Source organism: Pipistrellus hanaki (assembly GCF_964339955.1).
Source record: "Pipistrellus hanaki genome assembly, chromosome: 7".
Taxonomy (NCBI): Eukaryota; Metazoa; Chordata; class Mammalia; order Chiroptera; family Vespertilionidae; genus Pipistrellus; species Pipistrellus hanaki.
Window position 1 is genome coordinate 33,058,302 of NC_140509.1, and position 18,373 is coordinate 33,076,674.

General features: G+C 39.2%; 1 protein-coding gene across 4 annotated transcripts in view; it reads right to left on the reverse strand.

Moving 5' to 3' along the window:
• FILIP1 (filamin A interacting protein 1) overlaps nt 1–18,373 on the reverse strand; it is a 173,701-nt gene that overhangs the window by 40,032 nt on the left and 115,296 nt on the right. For all 4 annotated transcript variants that reach the window (XM_084889245.1, XM_084889244.1, XM_084889243.1 and 1 more), the window contains 2 exons: nt 17,588–17,761; nt 13,229–13,407 (listed from right to left, as the gene is read on the reverse strand). In XM_084889245.1, the coding sequence (XP_084745371.1) occupies nt 13,229–13,407; nt 17,588–17,761 (353 nt within the window). The remainder of the gene's footprint in view (nt 1–13,228; nt 13,408–17,587; nt 17,762–18,373) is intronic.

An 18,373-nucleotide genomic window follows, 5' to 3' on the forward strand; every position in this document is an offset into this window, starting at 1 on the left:
CTTGATTCATCTAGTTTGGAATGTGGGAAACAAAAACTCCCAATCAGTTGTTGGAAATTTTCATTCTTAAGCCAGTTATTTTTGCAAACTGAATTCAGTTGTTTTCTATGGAACTTATACTAGTACATCTCACTAATGCTTCAATTAATTTTTTTAAAGATGTAGGAGACTTTGATTTTGTATTTTCTGGCATACAGAGTGCCTGTCAGCATTGATCAACTGTCTGGCATTACAACTGCCTGGATCATAATTCATAGTATCAGTGTATTGATATATCAAAAAGAATTTTAAAAAGTAATTTGTCAGTACAAGGCACTTGTTGATCACTGTATTTCATTTGGGTAGACACTGAGGCTGAAATTATTGACTTAAAATTTGCCTGTTGAAGTACCATTATTTCCAGATGATTCCGGCTTGTTATTTCCTAATGATTTTCATTGTTTCTTAAAACTTCCCATCTGCTCTAGTGCCTGAGGGCTCTCTGGTTAACAATAAAAATAAGCATGAATTTTTATTTGCATACATATGCTGCATCAATAACAATCAATGTTTTATCTAAAAAATATAAAGTAAATCTGCACTAGACTAACTAAAGAATTTGTATCTGGACTCCACTTAACCCACAATAACTTGTGTGAAAAATACATGCATTAAAATAACCCCTTAATTTGGTACACTATTATGGTAGGTACAATTCTTTAGTCTAGCTTTAGTCCAAGTTGGGTTTAAACTTATATTCTTTTCAAGATATAAAATGTGTTGTGTCATTTCTTTTTAATTTATAAATTGTTTTAATATACAAATTATAGAAATACTATATAAAATAGCAATATTTATCACCTCCACAGTAAAGTTACCACAGTAGTTTTTCTTCAAAAGGATTCCTATAGTTATCACGCAATTTACTTCCCATAAAATGTTATGTGGCTAAAATAATAATATTGCTTTTTAAATAGAAAGTCATCATTTTCCAGCTATATATCTTATAGTTATATTTTATTTTTCAAATATAATTTTTGTTACATAGAACTTATCAATCCTTTGGAAACTTAAAAAGTCAATGCTAAATCTTCCCTTAGCATAAACCACAATTGTCATATTGATGGTTCTCCTGAAATGGTAGAAACCACATAAGACCAGAGGGAAATAATGCTAACTAAAACATGGCCAGTTGTCCCCCATGTTTACAAATAAATTATCTGCACTATACATAAAAACAACTATAATAATAGCCATTACTAAGGGCCTCAACTTTTTAAACTGAGATGGAACACCATGTCAGAAGTATGGTAGCAACCATACTTAGGTAAAAACTGCTGTTTGAATTTTAACCCTGCTATTCTGGCTTCTGCACTCACTTACTTGCTTAAACAATAGGAAAGTTACCTCAGATTCCAGATTGAGACCTGGAAACTAGCAAAGGTAACTTTCCTGTGCCTGTGGACCAGGACCACAGGAGATTGATTCCCATTGACTCAGTAGCTCCAGGAGTTGAAGCTGCAGATAACCTTTAGAGATTAACCACTCAGGTCTGCTTCTGTACTATCTGCTTTCGCAAGATAGTTCCACATTCCAACGTCCAGCAGGATTTGTCTGGGAAAAACCCTGCAGGCTGTTCTCAGCCTTTAGATTTAGAATTTAGAACAAAGGAAAATTTTTGTGGTTTAGACCTTTAAAAGGACTGCCTACACCTGGAATGGCGCGGTCTTGAGTGTGGACTCAACCTGCATGTGGTGTTCTCGCGGCTGTCCTGGCCAGTCCAATAAATCCTTGCCTGCTTTTTTAAAAATCAATTAGCAGCCTCCAAGGTCTTATTTTGACTCCAGGGTTCAACCCCACAACAATATCTACTTTAAATTTCCATATCTACTATAATCTGTTTCCAGAATTTCTATCAACTTTATTGATCTTCTATCCATATACCAACACCACAACATTTTACTTACTGTAACTTTTAAGTGAGTTTTGTTTCTGGTAGAAAGTATATATACTACTTTTCATTTTTAAAATTTGACTATTCATACTTTTTCATAGTTAACTATGAAAACATATTCATATTTTTATATGAACTTTAGAATCACTTCATTTAGTTCCCATATTTTTTTAAAAAAAAGGTATTCTTATTAGGATCAAACTCATAGATTAATAGGGTGAGAGTTTATATTTAATATAATTTATATTATTTTTATATTTAAAATAGGAAAACTTAATTTTTATTATCGATTCTATATAGTTTATACCTTGACAACTCACTTTATTTAATTTTCTAATTGTTTTTTTTCCAGTTTTTTCTGAGTCCACCTACAATCTAAATATAATATCAACTATGCCGAAATAATAGAATTTACTTTTTCAATACTTTGCATTTTTTCAAAATGTCTTAGTTGGATAAAATATTAATTGTAATTTAGTGAAACTTGCAGTCTTCTTCTTAGTGTATAATACACAGATTAGCAGAGGAAATGATCAACTTAGGTTGTCTGTGAAAGGGTTTATATTCATTAACTCATGAACATAAATGACTCTATGAGATAGGTACTCAGTTATTCGTATACTATAGTCTAGGGGTGTCGAACTCAATCAGAGAAGGGTCCAAAATCTAAAATCCAGCCTAAATCGCGGGCCGAATGGTTTACTGAACAGTCATAAACTGACAATGTCATAAACTGACAGCGGAGTGCAGTGATGACAGCGCGGTGCGGGCCACATTGCAAGGCCTGGCGGGCTGGATTTGGCCCGCGGGCCTTGTGTTTGACACATGTGCTATAGTCAAAGAAACCAAGAACCAGAGGGATTAAATAACATGTCCAAGGTTACAGACTAGTAAGTGGCAGAGACAGAAATTGAATTCAGAGCTATCTGGCTTCAAATGAAATGCAGGAGACTGAGAAAACAATAGTCTCAGGTTACAGATTTTGAGGGAGGTTCAGCATCGAGCCGCTAGAGTAATCCAAAGGAGTTAACTGCAGTTGAAGAGCTAGACTTAGCTCTGCAGATCACAAAACATTGTAAGCACGCCACCAGATCTCTGAGATAAGCCACAAAACCACTTTATTTCTCCTTAGCACATACATGTGTGGATTATTTTACCAATATATGCAGGGAACACAATGATTTTCATTTTTCTGTATCCCTTATAATTTATCTTATGGACTCCCATTCCACTTTGTCTTAGTTAATTCTGAGTAAGCTCAATCAAGTCCGGTTCCACTTAGTAAACTTAAAGAATCTTGAGTCAAGACAGAGTCCCTGAGTTAATTTTAGGGCTTCAGAACCCTGGTTCTGGAGTTGGAACTAAGTTCTGGGGTCACCAGGAAGGTGGGTGGGATTCATCTAGTCATCATCCTTCCACACTACCATCCTCTGAGAGGCACATGGTGGTCTCTGGTCTCTGCTGTCAATTCACTCAGGTTGCTGATCCAAGTGGCTCACAGTTCTGTCCTCTTGTCCAGCCCTGTCTCATCTATTCCCATGGCCTTTTAGGGATCTGGGGAAAGTCTAAATACACTTTTAGTGTTGCTGAAGATACTGAAGCTATGTCAAAACATATCAGACACTAATTTTTACTCTATTTCTTCTGAATTATAAGAGGGAGAACCCTTATAACAAGTTTTGCCATGCCCTTAGCTATGGATTGCACCGTGTCCTTCAAAATTCATATGTTAAAAATCTAACCTCCCCCCCTCCCCACCTCCACCCCAATGTGACTATATTTGGTGGTATAGCTTTTTGAATGTAAAAATGGTTAGATGAAGTCATAAAGGGAGAGTCCTAATCCAATAGGATTTGAGGTCTTCTGAGAAGAGGTCTTATAAAATAGTTCTCCATGTACATGTATGAAGGAAAAGCTACATGAGGACACAGCAATAAGGTGGCCATCTGGAAGCCAGGAAGAGAGGCCATTCCACTTTTGGGTTTGTATCTTGAAGAAACACAAAACACTAATTTGAAAGGATATATGCACCCCTAAGCTCATGGCAGCATTATTTATAGTAGCCAAGATATGGGAGCAACTCAAGTGCCATCAATAGATGAGTGGATAAAAAAGTTATGGTACATATATAGAATGGAATATTACTCAGCTGTAAAAAAGAATAAAATCTTACCACGTGTGACAGTATGAATGAGCCAAAAGGGTATTATGCTAAATGAAATAAGTCAGAGAGAGAAAAAGAAATACCATTTGATTTCACTTATACGTGGAATCTAAAGAACAAAGTAAACCAACAAACAAAATAGAAATAGACTCATAGATATACAGAACAGACTGATAGTTGTCAGAGGTGAGAGGTGTAGGGGGTTGGGTGAAAAAAAAGTGAAGGAATTAAGAAGTGTGAATTGGTAGTTACAAAACAGTGATAGGGATGTAAAGTATAGCCTGGGGAATACCATCAACAATATTTTGATAAGTATGTACGGTACTAATTGGGTACTTGAACTATCAGGGGATCATTTTGTATGTGATTACCTAACCAATTTGTTGTAGACTTGAGGCTAACATAAATTAATCTTGAATATAAACTGTAACTAAAAAAAAACAACATTTTTTTAAATCAGAAAAAAATAAATAAAATGAGTTCAATCAGCCTGGGCTGAATTGTGGATTTTCTTGGTGGTCAGAGCTTGCTCTCCCCGGCCTAGCTGTCCCTATCACTCATGCAATGTGTGTTGAAAAGTTGGATCTGCTTCATTCGGTCAGAGCCTTGGCCCTGGAAGCATTAGAATTGTGAACTTTGACTATGAAAGATGTCAACATCTGGTCTAACTGATGGTGACCAGTATTTACAGAGTCATATGACAAAAAGAATGACAGTTATATGAATGAAGCTTCCTCTGTGTCTCTCCGAAGATGACTCTTCAGTGTATCAAGTGCTGAAAGTTTCAGGAACTGTCTTACAATTTCCTGAAATCTTCCTGAAAGAGAACACCTCAATGATTTGTTCAGATGATAGAGAGACTGGTAACCTGACCACCCCCCTCTACTGGGTTCTCACTTAAATTCCAAATACCATCTTCCATTCTCACTTCTCTTAGACTTTTCCATAGTAGGAGGTATCAAATAATAGGACCCAGGCTTTCTTAATATATTAAAATCTTAAACAGCAAAGTGTCTTTCTTGCACATTGTCTCTCAAACTCTCTTTTTCAATTTTTTTTTCTTTCTTGTGGCCAGTTTTCTTTTCTTCTTATTATTCCACCTCTCTGTATAATATTAAAGTCCTTCCTGGTTCAGGTTCTGTTGTTGTTCTTAAAGTCCAAATACATTGAATTTAATTAACTAAGACTCTCAACTAGGTTAAGCCTAAGATCTAGAAAACATCTTTATCATCCTTAAGTACAATTAAAATGCAACCATAACTGACATTTAAATATAATCTAATAGCCTCTGACATTGTATAGGCGGTACATAGCATCACTACATGATGCTGAATCATCAAATATGACTTAACTGGATATTGGGATATATTTTTAGAAGTTTAAGGAAAGTAAAATACATCTGAGAAATATTTTCCATAACAGTAAAAGTAAATGAATTCATATCATAACCTTTGGTTAATCAAAACATTTTATTGGTCAGATATCTGTTTTCCTAGGCATAGCTGTTCAAGTTCTATTACTAAGACATGGAAGAGTCTTAGATGAAAGACTACTAATTCAATGACTTTGAGAATGTGGTCACTAAGAAGCTTGGGGAAAAGATCTACTTCAGACCCAGATTTTTGTACAGGTGGGATCTAGTGAAAGGAACCTCAAGCCATTTTTTCATGGGCTAATTCCTATTTAATCCATTGAGTGCCTAGTTAAGGATGAGTGACATGCTCCTAGTTACTACAGTGCTGATAGTAGATATATTAATATCCCGGGTCTTTTAGGAGGATCAACTCTCCTTAAACTCCAAACGTCCAACCCTAGGAAGCTGTGCTTGAGTCACTCATTGCCTGGTCCCTTTAAGTAAGATGTAACATCACTTTTTTTTTTTTTAATTACACCCACCTTCCCCATCCCCCAACACAAACACCCAAGCTGTGTGATAGGGGTAATGTCACCAACTCAGCCTCCTTCATCTCAATTACATTTTCCAGTAGGAAGTGTACAGTGCAAAGGTAAGAGAAATTGAAAGGTATAGTTTGATCCTAGTGTTCTTTCAGAAAAATCAACTGTAAAACATTCTTTCTGTGATTGAGTCTCTGAATTCTAACCCCTCTCCTTTCTTAAAAACTTTATTCCCAGCAATTATGTTTTTATCAGTAGGATACTGGGAGTGAAAGGAATTTTAGAGACAGGACAGGCAGGTTTAGGGAAAAGGGGGTTGGGGGCCCATGGGAGACAAATGCATATGTGAAGGGCAGAGATAGCTCCAAGAGGCCAGAATGCTTATCTTACTTTCACAGAGGATAGAAGAATGTTGCAAGATGAAGGGAAGAAAAAGAGGGGTGCATCATGTGGGCTTTGGACTTTGAAACTGATACTCTGCAGAAAAATGGCCAATTAGGTAAACACAGGGACAAACATTAAGGAAGGGTCCAATTAGAAAGGGCCATGTTCAGAAAAAGAAGCTACCAGCATACTATATAAACTGGAGACAAAGTGACTCAGAAAAGATTTAGATTTTTTTCCCATTTTAGAAAAAGAGAGCAGGACCCCTCCCTAAGCAGAGTTAGTATATGCTTCCAGTAAACTTCCACAATTTTACTAAAGAATCCTTTTAGTCCATGAATTTATTATTCAAACTCTGTAAGGCAAGAACCCGCAAGGAAAGTCTGCTTGCCAAACTCCACAAACAATAGTAGGTGGCGTATCTCATGACCATGTCTGTGATTTTGAGTCCTGAACAGAATGGTTGCAGTCTAAGAAGTCACTAAGAGAAGACATCTTTTCTTCTGACATGCATTAAGGAAATGAGGTGTTCATTTTAAACAGAACATAAGAATTTAGAAGCAGAAATTTATTTATTTATTTATTTATTTATTTATTCTGTGAGAAGTTCGGTTCAAACATTGATTCTTTCAATTAACTGTTGGCAGTGGACCTTTTTGGAAGGAATGTAACCTGTCTGCTTTCCTTTCTACTGTACAAGGATTAAGCAAGATGTGCCCAGCATATTGGGGAGGTCAACAAAATAGCTAACTCTGCTACCAAACGCCATCTAGCAGAGCGCTAACATAGAGAGAGGCTCAGTTGTTTTCTGCTGATATGCTCTGCCTATTGGTTACTTTTTGCTTGATAAGACGTGATCATTTACACATCAACAGCAATCTTTTTCTACAGAGTGATTTATTGCGATCCTCCAAGCTACCAGTGAGAAAAATCAATTTCATTGTCATATTTTAGAGATAAGTCATCTAAATCCAAGAAACTTCAGGAAATTATGCCCAGGAAACAGATGTGAATCTTTTTCTATAAAGCGAGCCAAGGATATTTCCCAAGATCCCAGGCAACTGGAGCCGGTTTGCAAACATATGCTCTGTCTGACTGGTCATTCCCCTACATAGGCAAAGATAATAGTTCAGCCTGTCCCAAGGGACACCAGGCAAATACCCAATCCCCTGCCCACTGACCTAAACAATACCAAAATGGGGCTCAAAAGCTTCCCCTCCATTCAAGCTCCTGCTCCTGCTTTCTCTGCTTCCCAAGTTCAGAAATTTCTCTTGAGATGCTGAATTGTACTTAAAACAACACACACACATCATACTTGGAAGGCTTGCTGCAATATTATATGATGATGTCATTATTTATGCAGTTTCAGCTGAGTCTATAGAATCCAAAAGCTTTAAAATCCATATCTACAGTTATAGATTTAGACAGCACTCTCTAATAGCATTTACACACATAAACACACATACATTCCCCTCAAATATTTAAGCTCAAGACCATTTTTTGATGTCACTGTGCTCTCTCTAGTCTGACATTCTTGAAGTAGTGCTAGTGAAGCTTAAGATGATTAAAATCACAAGTCTTGCAGTTCAGACAAGGAATAAAGTATAAACTCTAAAGGTACTTTCATGCATCCGGATTATGCCTTTAAAGATCAAGTTGGTTTAAAATAGGAAGCAAACAGAATATAACATTTACAGAGAGCTTTTCTTTACCCAATCTTAATTAATGCAATAAAGGATATTTTCATCTTTGTTATTAACAATGCCAGGTAAGCCATTGCAGTTTTCTGTGCTATTTTCTCCTTTTAATTTGGGAATATGACTATTGATAAAATAGATATGCAGCAAATGATGGTAATAAATTATGATTACAGCCTGTTGACTTAGTATAAAGGAAGCCCAGAAAAATATGTTGCCCATTTTAGGCACTTACTCTGTGGGATTTTTATTCAAGAGGAGTTAAACAACTCCTGAAAGGTGACAAGTAGTTTCTGCTTCTATAGTGTTTACACTTGCATGGTCCAGGTCAGTGATCCTAACAAGGAGTTATTCGAAGGAAGGCTTTATGTAGCCTTCCCATAACCATCACCCGCCTTGCATCAAAACTACCCCAAGCAGCCTAAACCGGTTTGGCTCAGTGGATAGAGCGTCAGCCTGTGGACTGAAGGGTCCCAGGTTCAATTCTGGTCAAGGGCATGTATCTTGGATGCGGGCACATCCCCAGTGGGGGGTGCGCAGGAGGCAGCTGATCGATGTTTATCTCACATCGATGTTTCTAGCTCTCTATCCCTTTCTCTTCCTCTCTGTAAAAAAAATCAATAAAAAAAAATATATATAGCCGGGACCAGTTTGGCTCAATGGATAGAGCGTCGGCTTGGGGACTGAAGGGTCCCGGGTTCGATTCCAGTCAAGGGCATGTATCTTGGTTGCAGGCATATCCCCAGTAGGGGGTGTGCAAGAAACAGCTGATCGATGACTCTCTCTCATCGATGTTTCTAGCTCTCTATCTCTCTCCCTTCCTCTCTGTACAAAATCAATAAAATATATTTAAAAAAAAAAATATATATATATATATATATATATAACTACCCCAAGCATTCAAATATATATATATATATATATATATATATATATATATATATATATATATATATATATATAAAACTACCCCAAGCAGAATGCAGCTGAAGTAGAGCACTGTGCATCCTAGTCACCAAAACAAGTCCCCAGGCTGCTTCTCCAACAGATGCCATCTTAAAGCTTCTCCTATCTCGACTGTCTCCACATATGTCAAACACAAGGCCCGCGGGCCAAATCCAGCCCGCCAGGCCTTGCAATGTGGCCCGCACCGCGCTGTCATCACTGCACTCCGTTGTCAGTTTATGACATTGTCAGTTTATGACTGTTCAGTAAACCATTCAGCCCGCGATTTAGGCTGGATTTTAGATTTTGGCCCCTTCTCTGATTGAGTTCGACACCCCTACTAGAGACACCACTGGTCCTAATATGGCTGTGTTTATATCTTCACAATAATCACCACTCTGCCTTTTAAAGATGTTGTGTCATAGTTTGGACATAAGAGCATGGAGGTGGGGAGCCACACACACACAAAAAGAAAACATAAAACAAGCCATTTTGTACAAAAGACTCGTTTGCATAAAAGTGCTAGACCAGTGACCTGCTTTAATGGGCCTTAATTTCTCCACCTGCAGAATGAGGGACTTGAAATGGCTGATATCAGGTGTTCCTTCGCAATGCTCAGAGCTTCGGATTCCTGGGTTCATCAGACATCTGAATGTGGATTGCTTATCAACACCTGCTACTGATCTTGTATGCCTGGGTTCCTTTTTGTTACCTTTAACCACTTTTCTGGATGTGAGAACCCCTTACAGAGCAACATAATTACAGAGAATGGAGCCCAGATGCTACATCCCATAGAGTCCTCTGGCTCTGGCCCCCTCCCCCATCATCCTAGCCCCACCAAATGCAAAGCTGTCTGGGGTGGAGAAAGACTGCGGAGTCACAAGCCCAGTGCAAGAAGAGGAGTAGAGGGGTGATTATAAGAAGCAAACTACTTAGGCTTTTCTCAAGTCTCACTTCCTTCTTTTACTCATGCTCACAGAAGAAACAAAGTTAAATATTTTGAAGGAAAATTCTTGGCTCTGGTTCTCTCTCTCTCCACACACACACACACACACACACACACACACACACACACACAGGACTTTTGCAGAGAAGGGAAATGGAGTGCAAAACAAAGAAGCAAACAAAGGACTTGGAACAGTCTAGGCCGGGGCTGCGGCTAGTGCTGAGAAACGCTGGTTCTTTATGAGTTGCAGCTCCGCTTCCCCTGCAGGTGTCAGGGCGCCGGCCACGTGGCGCCCGGCAGAGGCTGCCAGCGCACCTGGGCCCCCAGGAATTAGGCGCCAGGAACTGAGGTCCTTGCAGGGAGGACCTTCCTTGCCATGTGGCCCATGGGAAAGCCAGCCGGTCAGGAAACTGCCGGCCCCCTTAAGTAGAACTAATTATGACCGCTTACTTCAAAAAGAGGATTTAACTCAAAGCAGATCTAGCAGGGCAGTTTCCAAAAAGCAGTAAGAATCCCAAGCTTCATTGCCCCTGGATACCACAGACCAGTCAGGGTGGACGCCTCAGACTGCAGAGAAATTCAGAGATGCCAACTCAAGTTACCAACATGCTAGCAGGTGTTTAATTTAATAAAACAAGGGTGTCAGGGTATGCCCACAGTGATATACACACTGGTGGGCAGTCAGGGGACTGATGGGGGAGGACATTGACAGTAAAAAATATACAACAGTCAAGTATAACCTGCTGAGTCAAAAACATACGATTTCAAAACCTTAAAGTGGTTTGATATTTAAGTGAAAGTCAAAGCTGTTTAGTGAATTCTTATCTAAAACATGAAAATTTGGTGACATATCCCAGTTGTGCTGATCAAAGTACAAAAAGCATCTTAGGATAATTTTTTAAAAATATACTTTGATTTTAAAAACCATCTGCATAGCAATTTGCTCAAAAGATTAGTTTGTTGTAGTTGTCTTAGTAAAATTACCTCCAAAAAAAAGGTGTGTGTGGGGGGGGTTGTTGTAATTGTTTATCTAGAGTTAATTGAGCAACATGGAATTAGTAGATAAACACATCTGGGATAGGCTTATTACAGAGAATGGCTTATTGTACAACTGATATAAAAGTACTGTTTGAACTAGAAAGCTCTCCACCCCCTGTTATCATTTCCATTGCTCTCACAGAACATAGAAATTAGGAAAACAAAACAGAAAGCAAAAGAAACCGCCTGGATAAGTACCATCTCTCCATCCACACACTTCATTTAAACCAACGCCTCTACGTGAACTGGTGCCACTTTAGGCATTGAACTGGGATGTAACATTTTAGAAAAAGCATATTGGTTCTGAAGGAAACAATTTACAAAGTGATCAGAAGATATCTAATCCACACAGATGTTCTTTAAAATTATTTGATTTCAAAGCTTTAAAAAAAAAACCAATATCCAACAAGTTGGTACTCTTTTGCTTGACCACATTCTGCCACAAAATATGTAACCAGGGTCTGTTGTAGATATATGTAATTTATACTCTCATTAGGACCTTGTTTGCAATACCTATGCTTCAGGTTGGAAAGTTCACAGAGGTTGAGGAGGTGGAGTTTATTCTCACTGTTTGGTTGCCAACATGTCAGATCAGACAATCTATTTGTTCAAAAGTGAAGCTGATACACCTGAGTGTACAGAAGCGGAAAACAGGCTTACAGAAACCATCAGTTGAGGATATTGCACAGCCATTGTTCATTCTCTTGTCCATTTTGGTTCCCCAAGGAACAGGCCAAGTCTAATAATAAGTAACCATTACCAATACTTAAAAAAAAAAAAAAAAAAAAAAAAAGCTAACACCAACCTGCTCTGTTTCATGTTGTATTTCCTCTCTTATTGTGATAGTTTTTTTCTGGTAAGTAAACTAATCCAGGAAGACCATATCTCTTTTTGGTAACTAAGTGGATAATAAAGCTGGTATTGGTAAAGCTGTTCCTGAGTGGCCCTCAATTTGCAAGTCCTATACACAGAAGCAGACACCCTCAGTAACTCATCAGGATTCAAGTCATTGTATTCAAAGCTTGTGAAATTCACAGACTTAACGACTCAGCCATGGGAAGGAAGGAAAAGAAGAAAATACGCTAAAAAGAAGATGCCAAAATAAAATGGGATAGCATAGAGTTTGTCGATCTGGAGTTGTCTTCAAAGGCTGAAATCCCTGAGAAAAATAACCTGCAAGGGTAGATAAGCAAGACTTGCCCTAGCCAGTTTGTCTCAGTGGATAGAGCATCGACCTGCAGACCGAAAGGTCCTGGGTTCAATTGCAGTCAAGGGCACATGCCTGGGTTGCGGGCTCAGTCTCTGACAGGGAGTGTGCAGGAGGCAGCTGATCAATGATTGTCTCTCGTCATTAATGTTTTGATCTTTCTTTCCTTCACCCTTCCTCTATAAAAGCGATAAAAATATATTTAAAACAAATACATTTAAATAAGCAAGGCTCAACACACTGAGTTTTTGTTTTGTTTTGATTTTTTTTTATATTGTCTTAAGAGTTTTGGAAAGAAAAATAGGTAGTTCAAGTCATTAAGTAATTTATATATAACCATATATTACGATTTTTATACTGGTATTAAGAATAAATAGGGCCCTCGCTGGTTTGGCTCAATGGATAGAGCATCAGCCTGTGGACTGAAGAGTCCCTGGTTCGATTCACGGTCAAGGGCACATGCTTGGGTTGCAGGCTCAATTCCCAGTAGGGGAGTGCTGAAGGCAGCCAATTGATGACTCTCTCATCAGTGATGTTTCTATCTCTCTCTCCCTCGCCCTTCCTCTCTGAAATCAATTTAAAAATATTTTTTAAAAGAATGGATAGGTTTCATTTTAAACTAAATTTTAAAAGTTGCCTTCCTGAATAAATGGATTTCAGTCCCAAAGAGAGCAAGTAGATTATGTCAAACAGAAGGCAATTAGTAGAGAGGCTTTTCAAGTAGGTGCTTCACGGAACAAGTTCAAATAATAGAAACTTCCCAAGTTGGCTTATAGTATTTGGCTTTCAACATCCTAGTGCGGATGTAGAGTCCTACTTACAGGCACCCTCAAACATATTCCCGTGAATAGTTCCAGTAAAAGTCTGTCTCCCCCTCTAGGGCCAGAAACCATTCAGAAATCGGAAGGAGCTGGGCACCCATCCGTGGTGTCACTGGAACAAAGTCTGGGCCCTGCCTGAAGTGACCGGGAGGAGGGCTGCGGGCACCTGCAGTGGCCGGGGACGCGTGGGCCCTCACCTCTCCCGCTCCTGCTCCAGCAGGTTGGTGAAGTCGTCGCTCTTGTTCATGTAGTCCGTGTGCTTGTGCTTCTCGTTCTCCAACTCGTACACCGTGCGCCTGTGGCACTTCTCCGCCAGCAGCAGTTGCTCTAACATGCGCCGGTAGGTTTCCTTCTGTTTTTCCTCAAGTCTGTCCAGCTGAGTAAGCAAACATGGGGAAGAGCTTAATATTTTACTTTATTTGTATATGATTCTAAATAATTTGTTTACATTGGCCTCGTAATTTACTACCTGGAGGGGAGAGCGTTTCCCCCATTCATTCCTTCTTTTTCTCTGGGCCACTTGGCTTTATAAACTGGTCAATAGGAGGACTGCAGTAACTTCCGGCCTTCTGGCCCTTCTCCTGTGAACACGTGTATGGCTCCTACACTCTCAGGAGAACAAACTCTTTCACTATTTTCATGAGATGGTACAAAACCCTCTGGTCAGAAAGAAAGAGGATAATATCCCTCCTGATTGCAGAAAAAAATAAGAGCTCAGCATGGACATGTACCAAACTTCTCCCCTCAAAGGTTATTATCAGCATCACAATCTTTTTTTAGGATTTGCAGTCAAAGCATTTCTAGGAAAAGTATAAAAAGACCTATGGTCCTTTTTCCAAGAGATGGTAAATACAGGGAGGCTTTCAGAACCTGTAGAGAGCACGTATCTCAGACTAAGAGAGGTCTCATCAAATATTTTTACAGGGCTTTGTGCCTATTTCTCTGGCCAGGCTATATGATCTTAAGCGGTCATCTTTTCAACATCTTTTTAAATTCCTAGCTCCCAGCACAGTGCCTAGAACAAAGAAAGGTTTCGGTAAATGTTTGCTAAATTGGATCAAATCTTATAATAATTGATAGTTCCCACTCCTGCTCTCCTCTTCAAATTCTAGTCCAGAGTTTCCCAACCTCAGGACTACTGACATTTTAGGCCAAATATTTATTTACTTTGGGGGTTTGTCCTGTGCATGGACAGTAGTATCCATGTCAGTAGTATCACCATGAGTTGTGATAAAACTATTCCCAGACATTGCCAAATATACCCTAGTGGGGAAAATCGCTAACCCTCCTCCAATGGAGAGCCACAGCTCTAAATATGTTGAAGCTGACATATTTAAAATGCATTCTCAACCCCACAACCAACTCCCTAAAACCCAAGAGGGTAGCTCCATAGGGCAACGGCATCAGAGCTGCTCCTGCTGGGCTTTCTATGTTCACCTTTCATCGTAAGAAGGATCCAAGGCTCTCTCTCCAGTTACATATTTTTACTGTGATTGGATCATTTCTAGGGTCCAAAATAAAGGAGATACTGCCCCCATCATACTCAGTGCCTTCTGCCTAGATCTCCTAAAAGCAAGTGGCCAGAGAGACTGGTGAAGAAGCCCAGGTTAACTGGAGGCTGATAGTATCTGAGATCATCAGGGGTTGGCAAATTGTACCTTTATCGGTTCTGGGAAATTTCTGTCATTTTAACGGGACAGTCTGTAGAAGAGATTTTTCTCATAGCTTCATATCACTACACATTCTCCCCAAGGACTCTCTCATTCTTTTACAAATACGATGTTCACCGTATTTTCTGGAATTTGTCAAGCATTGCTGAAACGTTCTCCTCACCATTATCATCCGTCTCGTCATCATCAGAAATGTAGAAGGAGCGACTCCTTTTCCTTTTTCCTTTATGATAAAGGAGGACTCTCCATGCCTTTTGAAAGTATTGGAAAGAGCAGCCTCTGCCCGCTTCTTCACAACCTCCCCCGCTCCTCACTGAAGAAGGAGGGGTGACTTATTTGAAGGTTGTGTTTGCGATTATGAACTGAAAAGGAGCAGCTCAATCTTCTCACTTCTTATTCTTTACTCTGCCTGCCACAAAATGATATATATGTGTTCTGTAGGCCCAACTCTCTCTCAAGTGGTTTTTCCAAAGTCTAGGAGGGAAACTATAGAAAATCTGCTGAGGTCATTTATTTATTTGCAACAATAATAAAGCTAAATATTTGAAGTCATCTGTCAGACTTTTGTAGTTATTCCTCAATCCACTTTGGAGGGGCAGATTGGAGCTTAATTAATTTGATAGTTGAATGAGATATCCAGACAGATATTATATTTTAAGGTCATCTAGAGAAAAAAAAAAAAACCCCAGCACATATTGATATTAAATGTTCTGGAGCAGCCTGGACAGGAGGTAGGCCTTAGCCTTAATGTGTTCTATCCATGTGGGTCTTTGGAGCAGCTACAGTCCTGGGGAGAGGACACTGGAGTTGCTCAGCTTGTCCCCAGCACTGATTACATAATCAGTGAGTGCTATTGAGTAACCCAGCTGTGCCTAATTTGGTATGGATATTTGAGTGAGCAGCAATTTTTTGGCCTGAGGTGTAGCATGGCTTCTAGGAACTCTTAAGAGCTCATGGTCCCAGGAGGTTAATGGAACAGTGAGGTATTGGGATTTTTGCCTCATGAAGTTGGAAGTAGGACTCCTGGCCCTGGATAATATGAACTTGATTGCTAAGCCTGAAGGCTTCAGAGACCAAAAGTCTGTAGATAATGGAAGACAAATATTTCCTCTTCTAGTATTCTATTTCTCTCACAAACAGGACCTCACCATTTTGGCATCATTAGGAAACTTAGCTTCTATCCTTTTCTTTACCTCCTCACTCACTCCTCCCCAAGGAAGAATAACTCTTTAGTTTTTTGAGTTGAGGAGAGAAAGGAACCAAGATTCATGCCCAGCTTAGCCAGTTCCAAAAGGACAACCCACAGGGTGGGTGGTTTTCTAGTCTGCCCTTCTGTCCATAAGGTAGGATCATTTGGGTTAGGTCTACTATCTGAAGGTGGATCGGAAACTCCTTTATTTGTGTACTGTCCACAAAGCTTGTACACTGGGGGCAGTGGTTCTGGGTAAGTACGTGTGCTCTGCAGATCTACCTCCCCTTTGAGGGGTCATTCCAAGCTGTAACTTGGGAGAAAAGAATCAGGAAGCTCAAATGATACCATTTATCCAAGCTGGTTCTCCAGTCCAGGTGATTATAACAATAACATAAAACTGATATTTTGACTTCTATATGTCATTTACTCCTCAAATCCCTCCAAGTTTTGGAACTAATTAAGTGTGTGAGCAATTATCACCCTCAGATCCAAGCAAATACCAATGGTTATATTTGTTGAGTACCTAGCTTGTACCAGACATGATGTTAAGAGTTTTACAGGCATTGCTTCCTTTAATCCTCACAACAATTGTATTATATGTGCACTGTTGTTTCTCCCACTCGACAGAGCAGGAAATTGAGGCTTAAGGAGCTGAAGTGACATGACCAAGGCCACAGGCAGCTAGTAACCATGGGTCTCAAAACAAGAAAGTGGAGCCAGCCTGTTGACTGCATCCTATTATCTCTTAGCATGTTAGGAAAAGATGAGAACAGAGCTTCTGTTTATCCTTGTTGCAGAAAATAGAAAATTGTAAGACCATCAATCTGTTGTAAATACTGTCTGAAGCAGATCTTGTCTGAGATCTGTCAAACTGGCCTGTGCAAAGACTCGACTAGCTAAATTATAATACACTGCTTCAGACTTTAAATTTCTGCGTTCTTTTTCATTTATAATACTTATTTCACATATATGAATTTTTTTACATGAATTCTGAAGAGTCAATATGGCTAGATCCATCAACTGGTTCCCTAATTCAGCATCAAACTCTACTACAATGTGACAGTATTTTTAACATGTAGTAAAATATGTAATTAATAATAATAGCCAATAGTTCCTAATACAATCTCCTATATAATTATTAAATATAGCCCTAATAGATTTTATCTTAAAGAATTGCTTTAAGCATTTCTTTGGGATTTTGCCTCCACCATTGTATTTAAGTTACTCATATGAGATCATTTTAATTATCACAGAGTTGATTAGACATAAGATACCAAAACACAGTGGCTTTAAACCCATAAGTATCAATAATAAAAATCAATGTAATTTTAGGTTATCAATTTGGTAATGATCTTGACAACTCAGTGCTAAAACCGATAAGCACTTCACATTTTACACACATAATCTCTTAGAGAAATGAAAGAATAACAGACTATAAGAGCATGTATCTATCATAATCACATGAAAAATACCATTTCAGGCTTTAAGTATATTCCAGGAAACGCTTCTAAAATTCTTATCGTTGAAATGTATCTACAATGATTCACAAGCTGCTTAATTTAGCTTTATTCTACATTCGTGCATCCCAAAAATGTTGCCTTCGAAAGAAAACGTCACAGCATGTACAATGCAAAGACGTTAAGCTATCACCCCGAGGCTCCCTCCGGAGGGGCTTGCTGGTGCCGTGTTTTTACCTCTGAGATTGGTTTCTCATAGACATCCTCTCCGATGGACTTTTCCTGGGCGAGGATGGCGTCCCGGTGCAGGACCCGCAGCACTTTCTCCGGCTCCGCAGACCCGTAGTGAGCCTCCAGAACCTCCGGCTTGGTCTTCTCCGTCTTCAGCATGTGGATCACATCTTCCCTGGCCTGTGGCGGAGAGTGCAGCAGGGTCAGACGGTGGGCAACATAAATCACATGCCGGGCTCACAAAATCAGCACGGCGCTCGCTGAGCACATCCCCCACCTCTCGGGGGCGATTGGCAAAATCACTGGGTCTTCTGTTCTTAATTTCCACCGAAAGCAGATTGGCAAGCGTATACTCTGCTTCAGGTTGCTAGGAAGCAGGAAGGCAGCAAAGGATGTGTGCTAATATTAACTACATAAAAATTGCTTTTTCTAAGTAGCAATGATTCTAAGAGGGGGTAGGACTGATGCCGGGATACCTACCCCTGTCAGTGCAGAGAAGATCAATGACAATTTAAAGTTCTCTAGTTTTTTAATTTATGCTCACTGTTAATATGTAAACCTGATTTAAAATAAAACGCTGCTCTTCCCATTCTAGTTATAACTCCATGTGTAATTAACAACAACAGCCTGTACTAGTGATTTCCTGTTTCCCATCAAGTGATTTATTTTGCACAGAAACACATGGTTGAGAATTCACATGTTGCTGGACTGGGCTTTTCAAACGAATGCATTCACACTGAAGGTGAAATTTAACTCCTTTAGCATACAGACCGCAAATCAGATAAGTTAGGT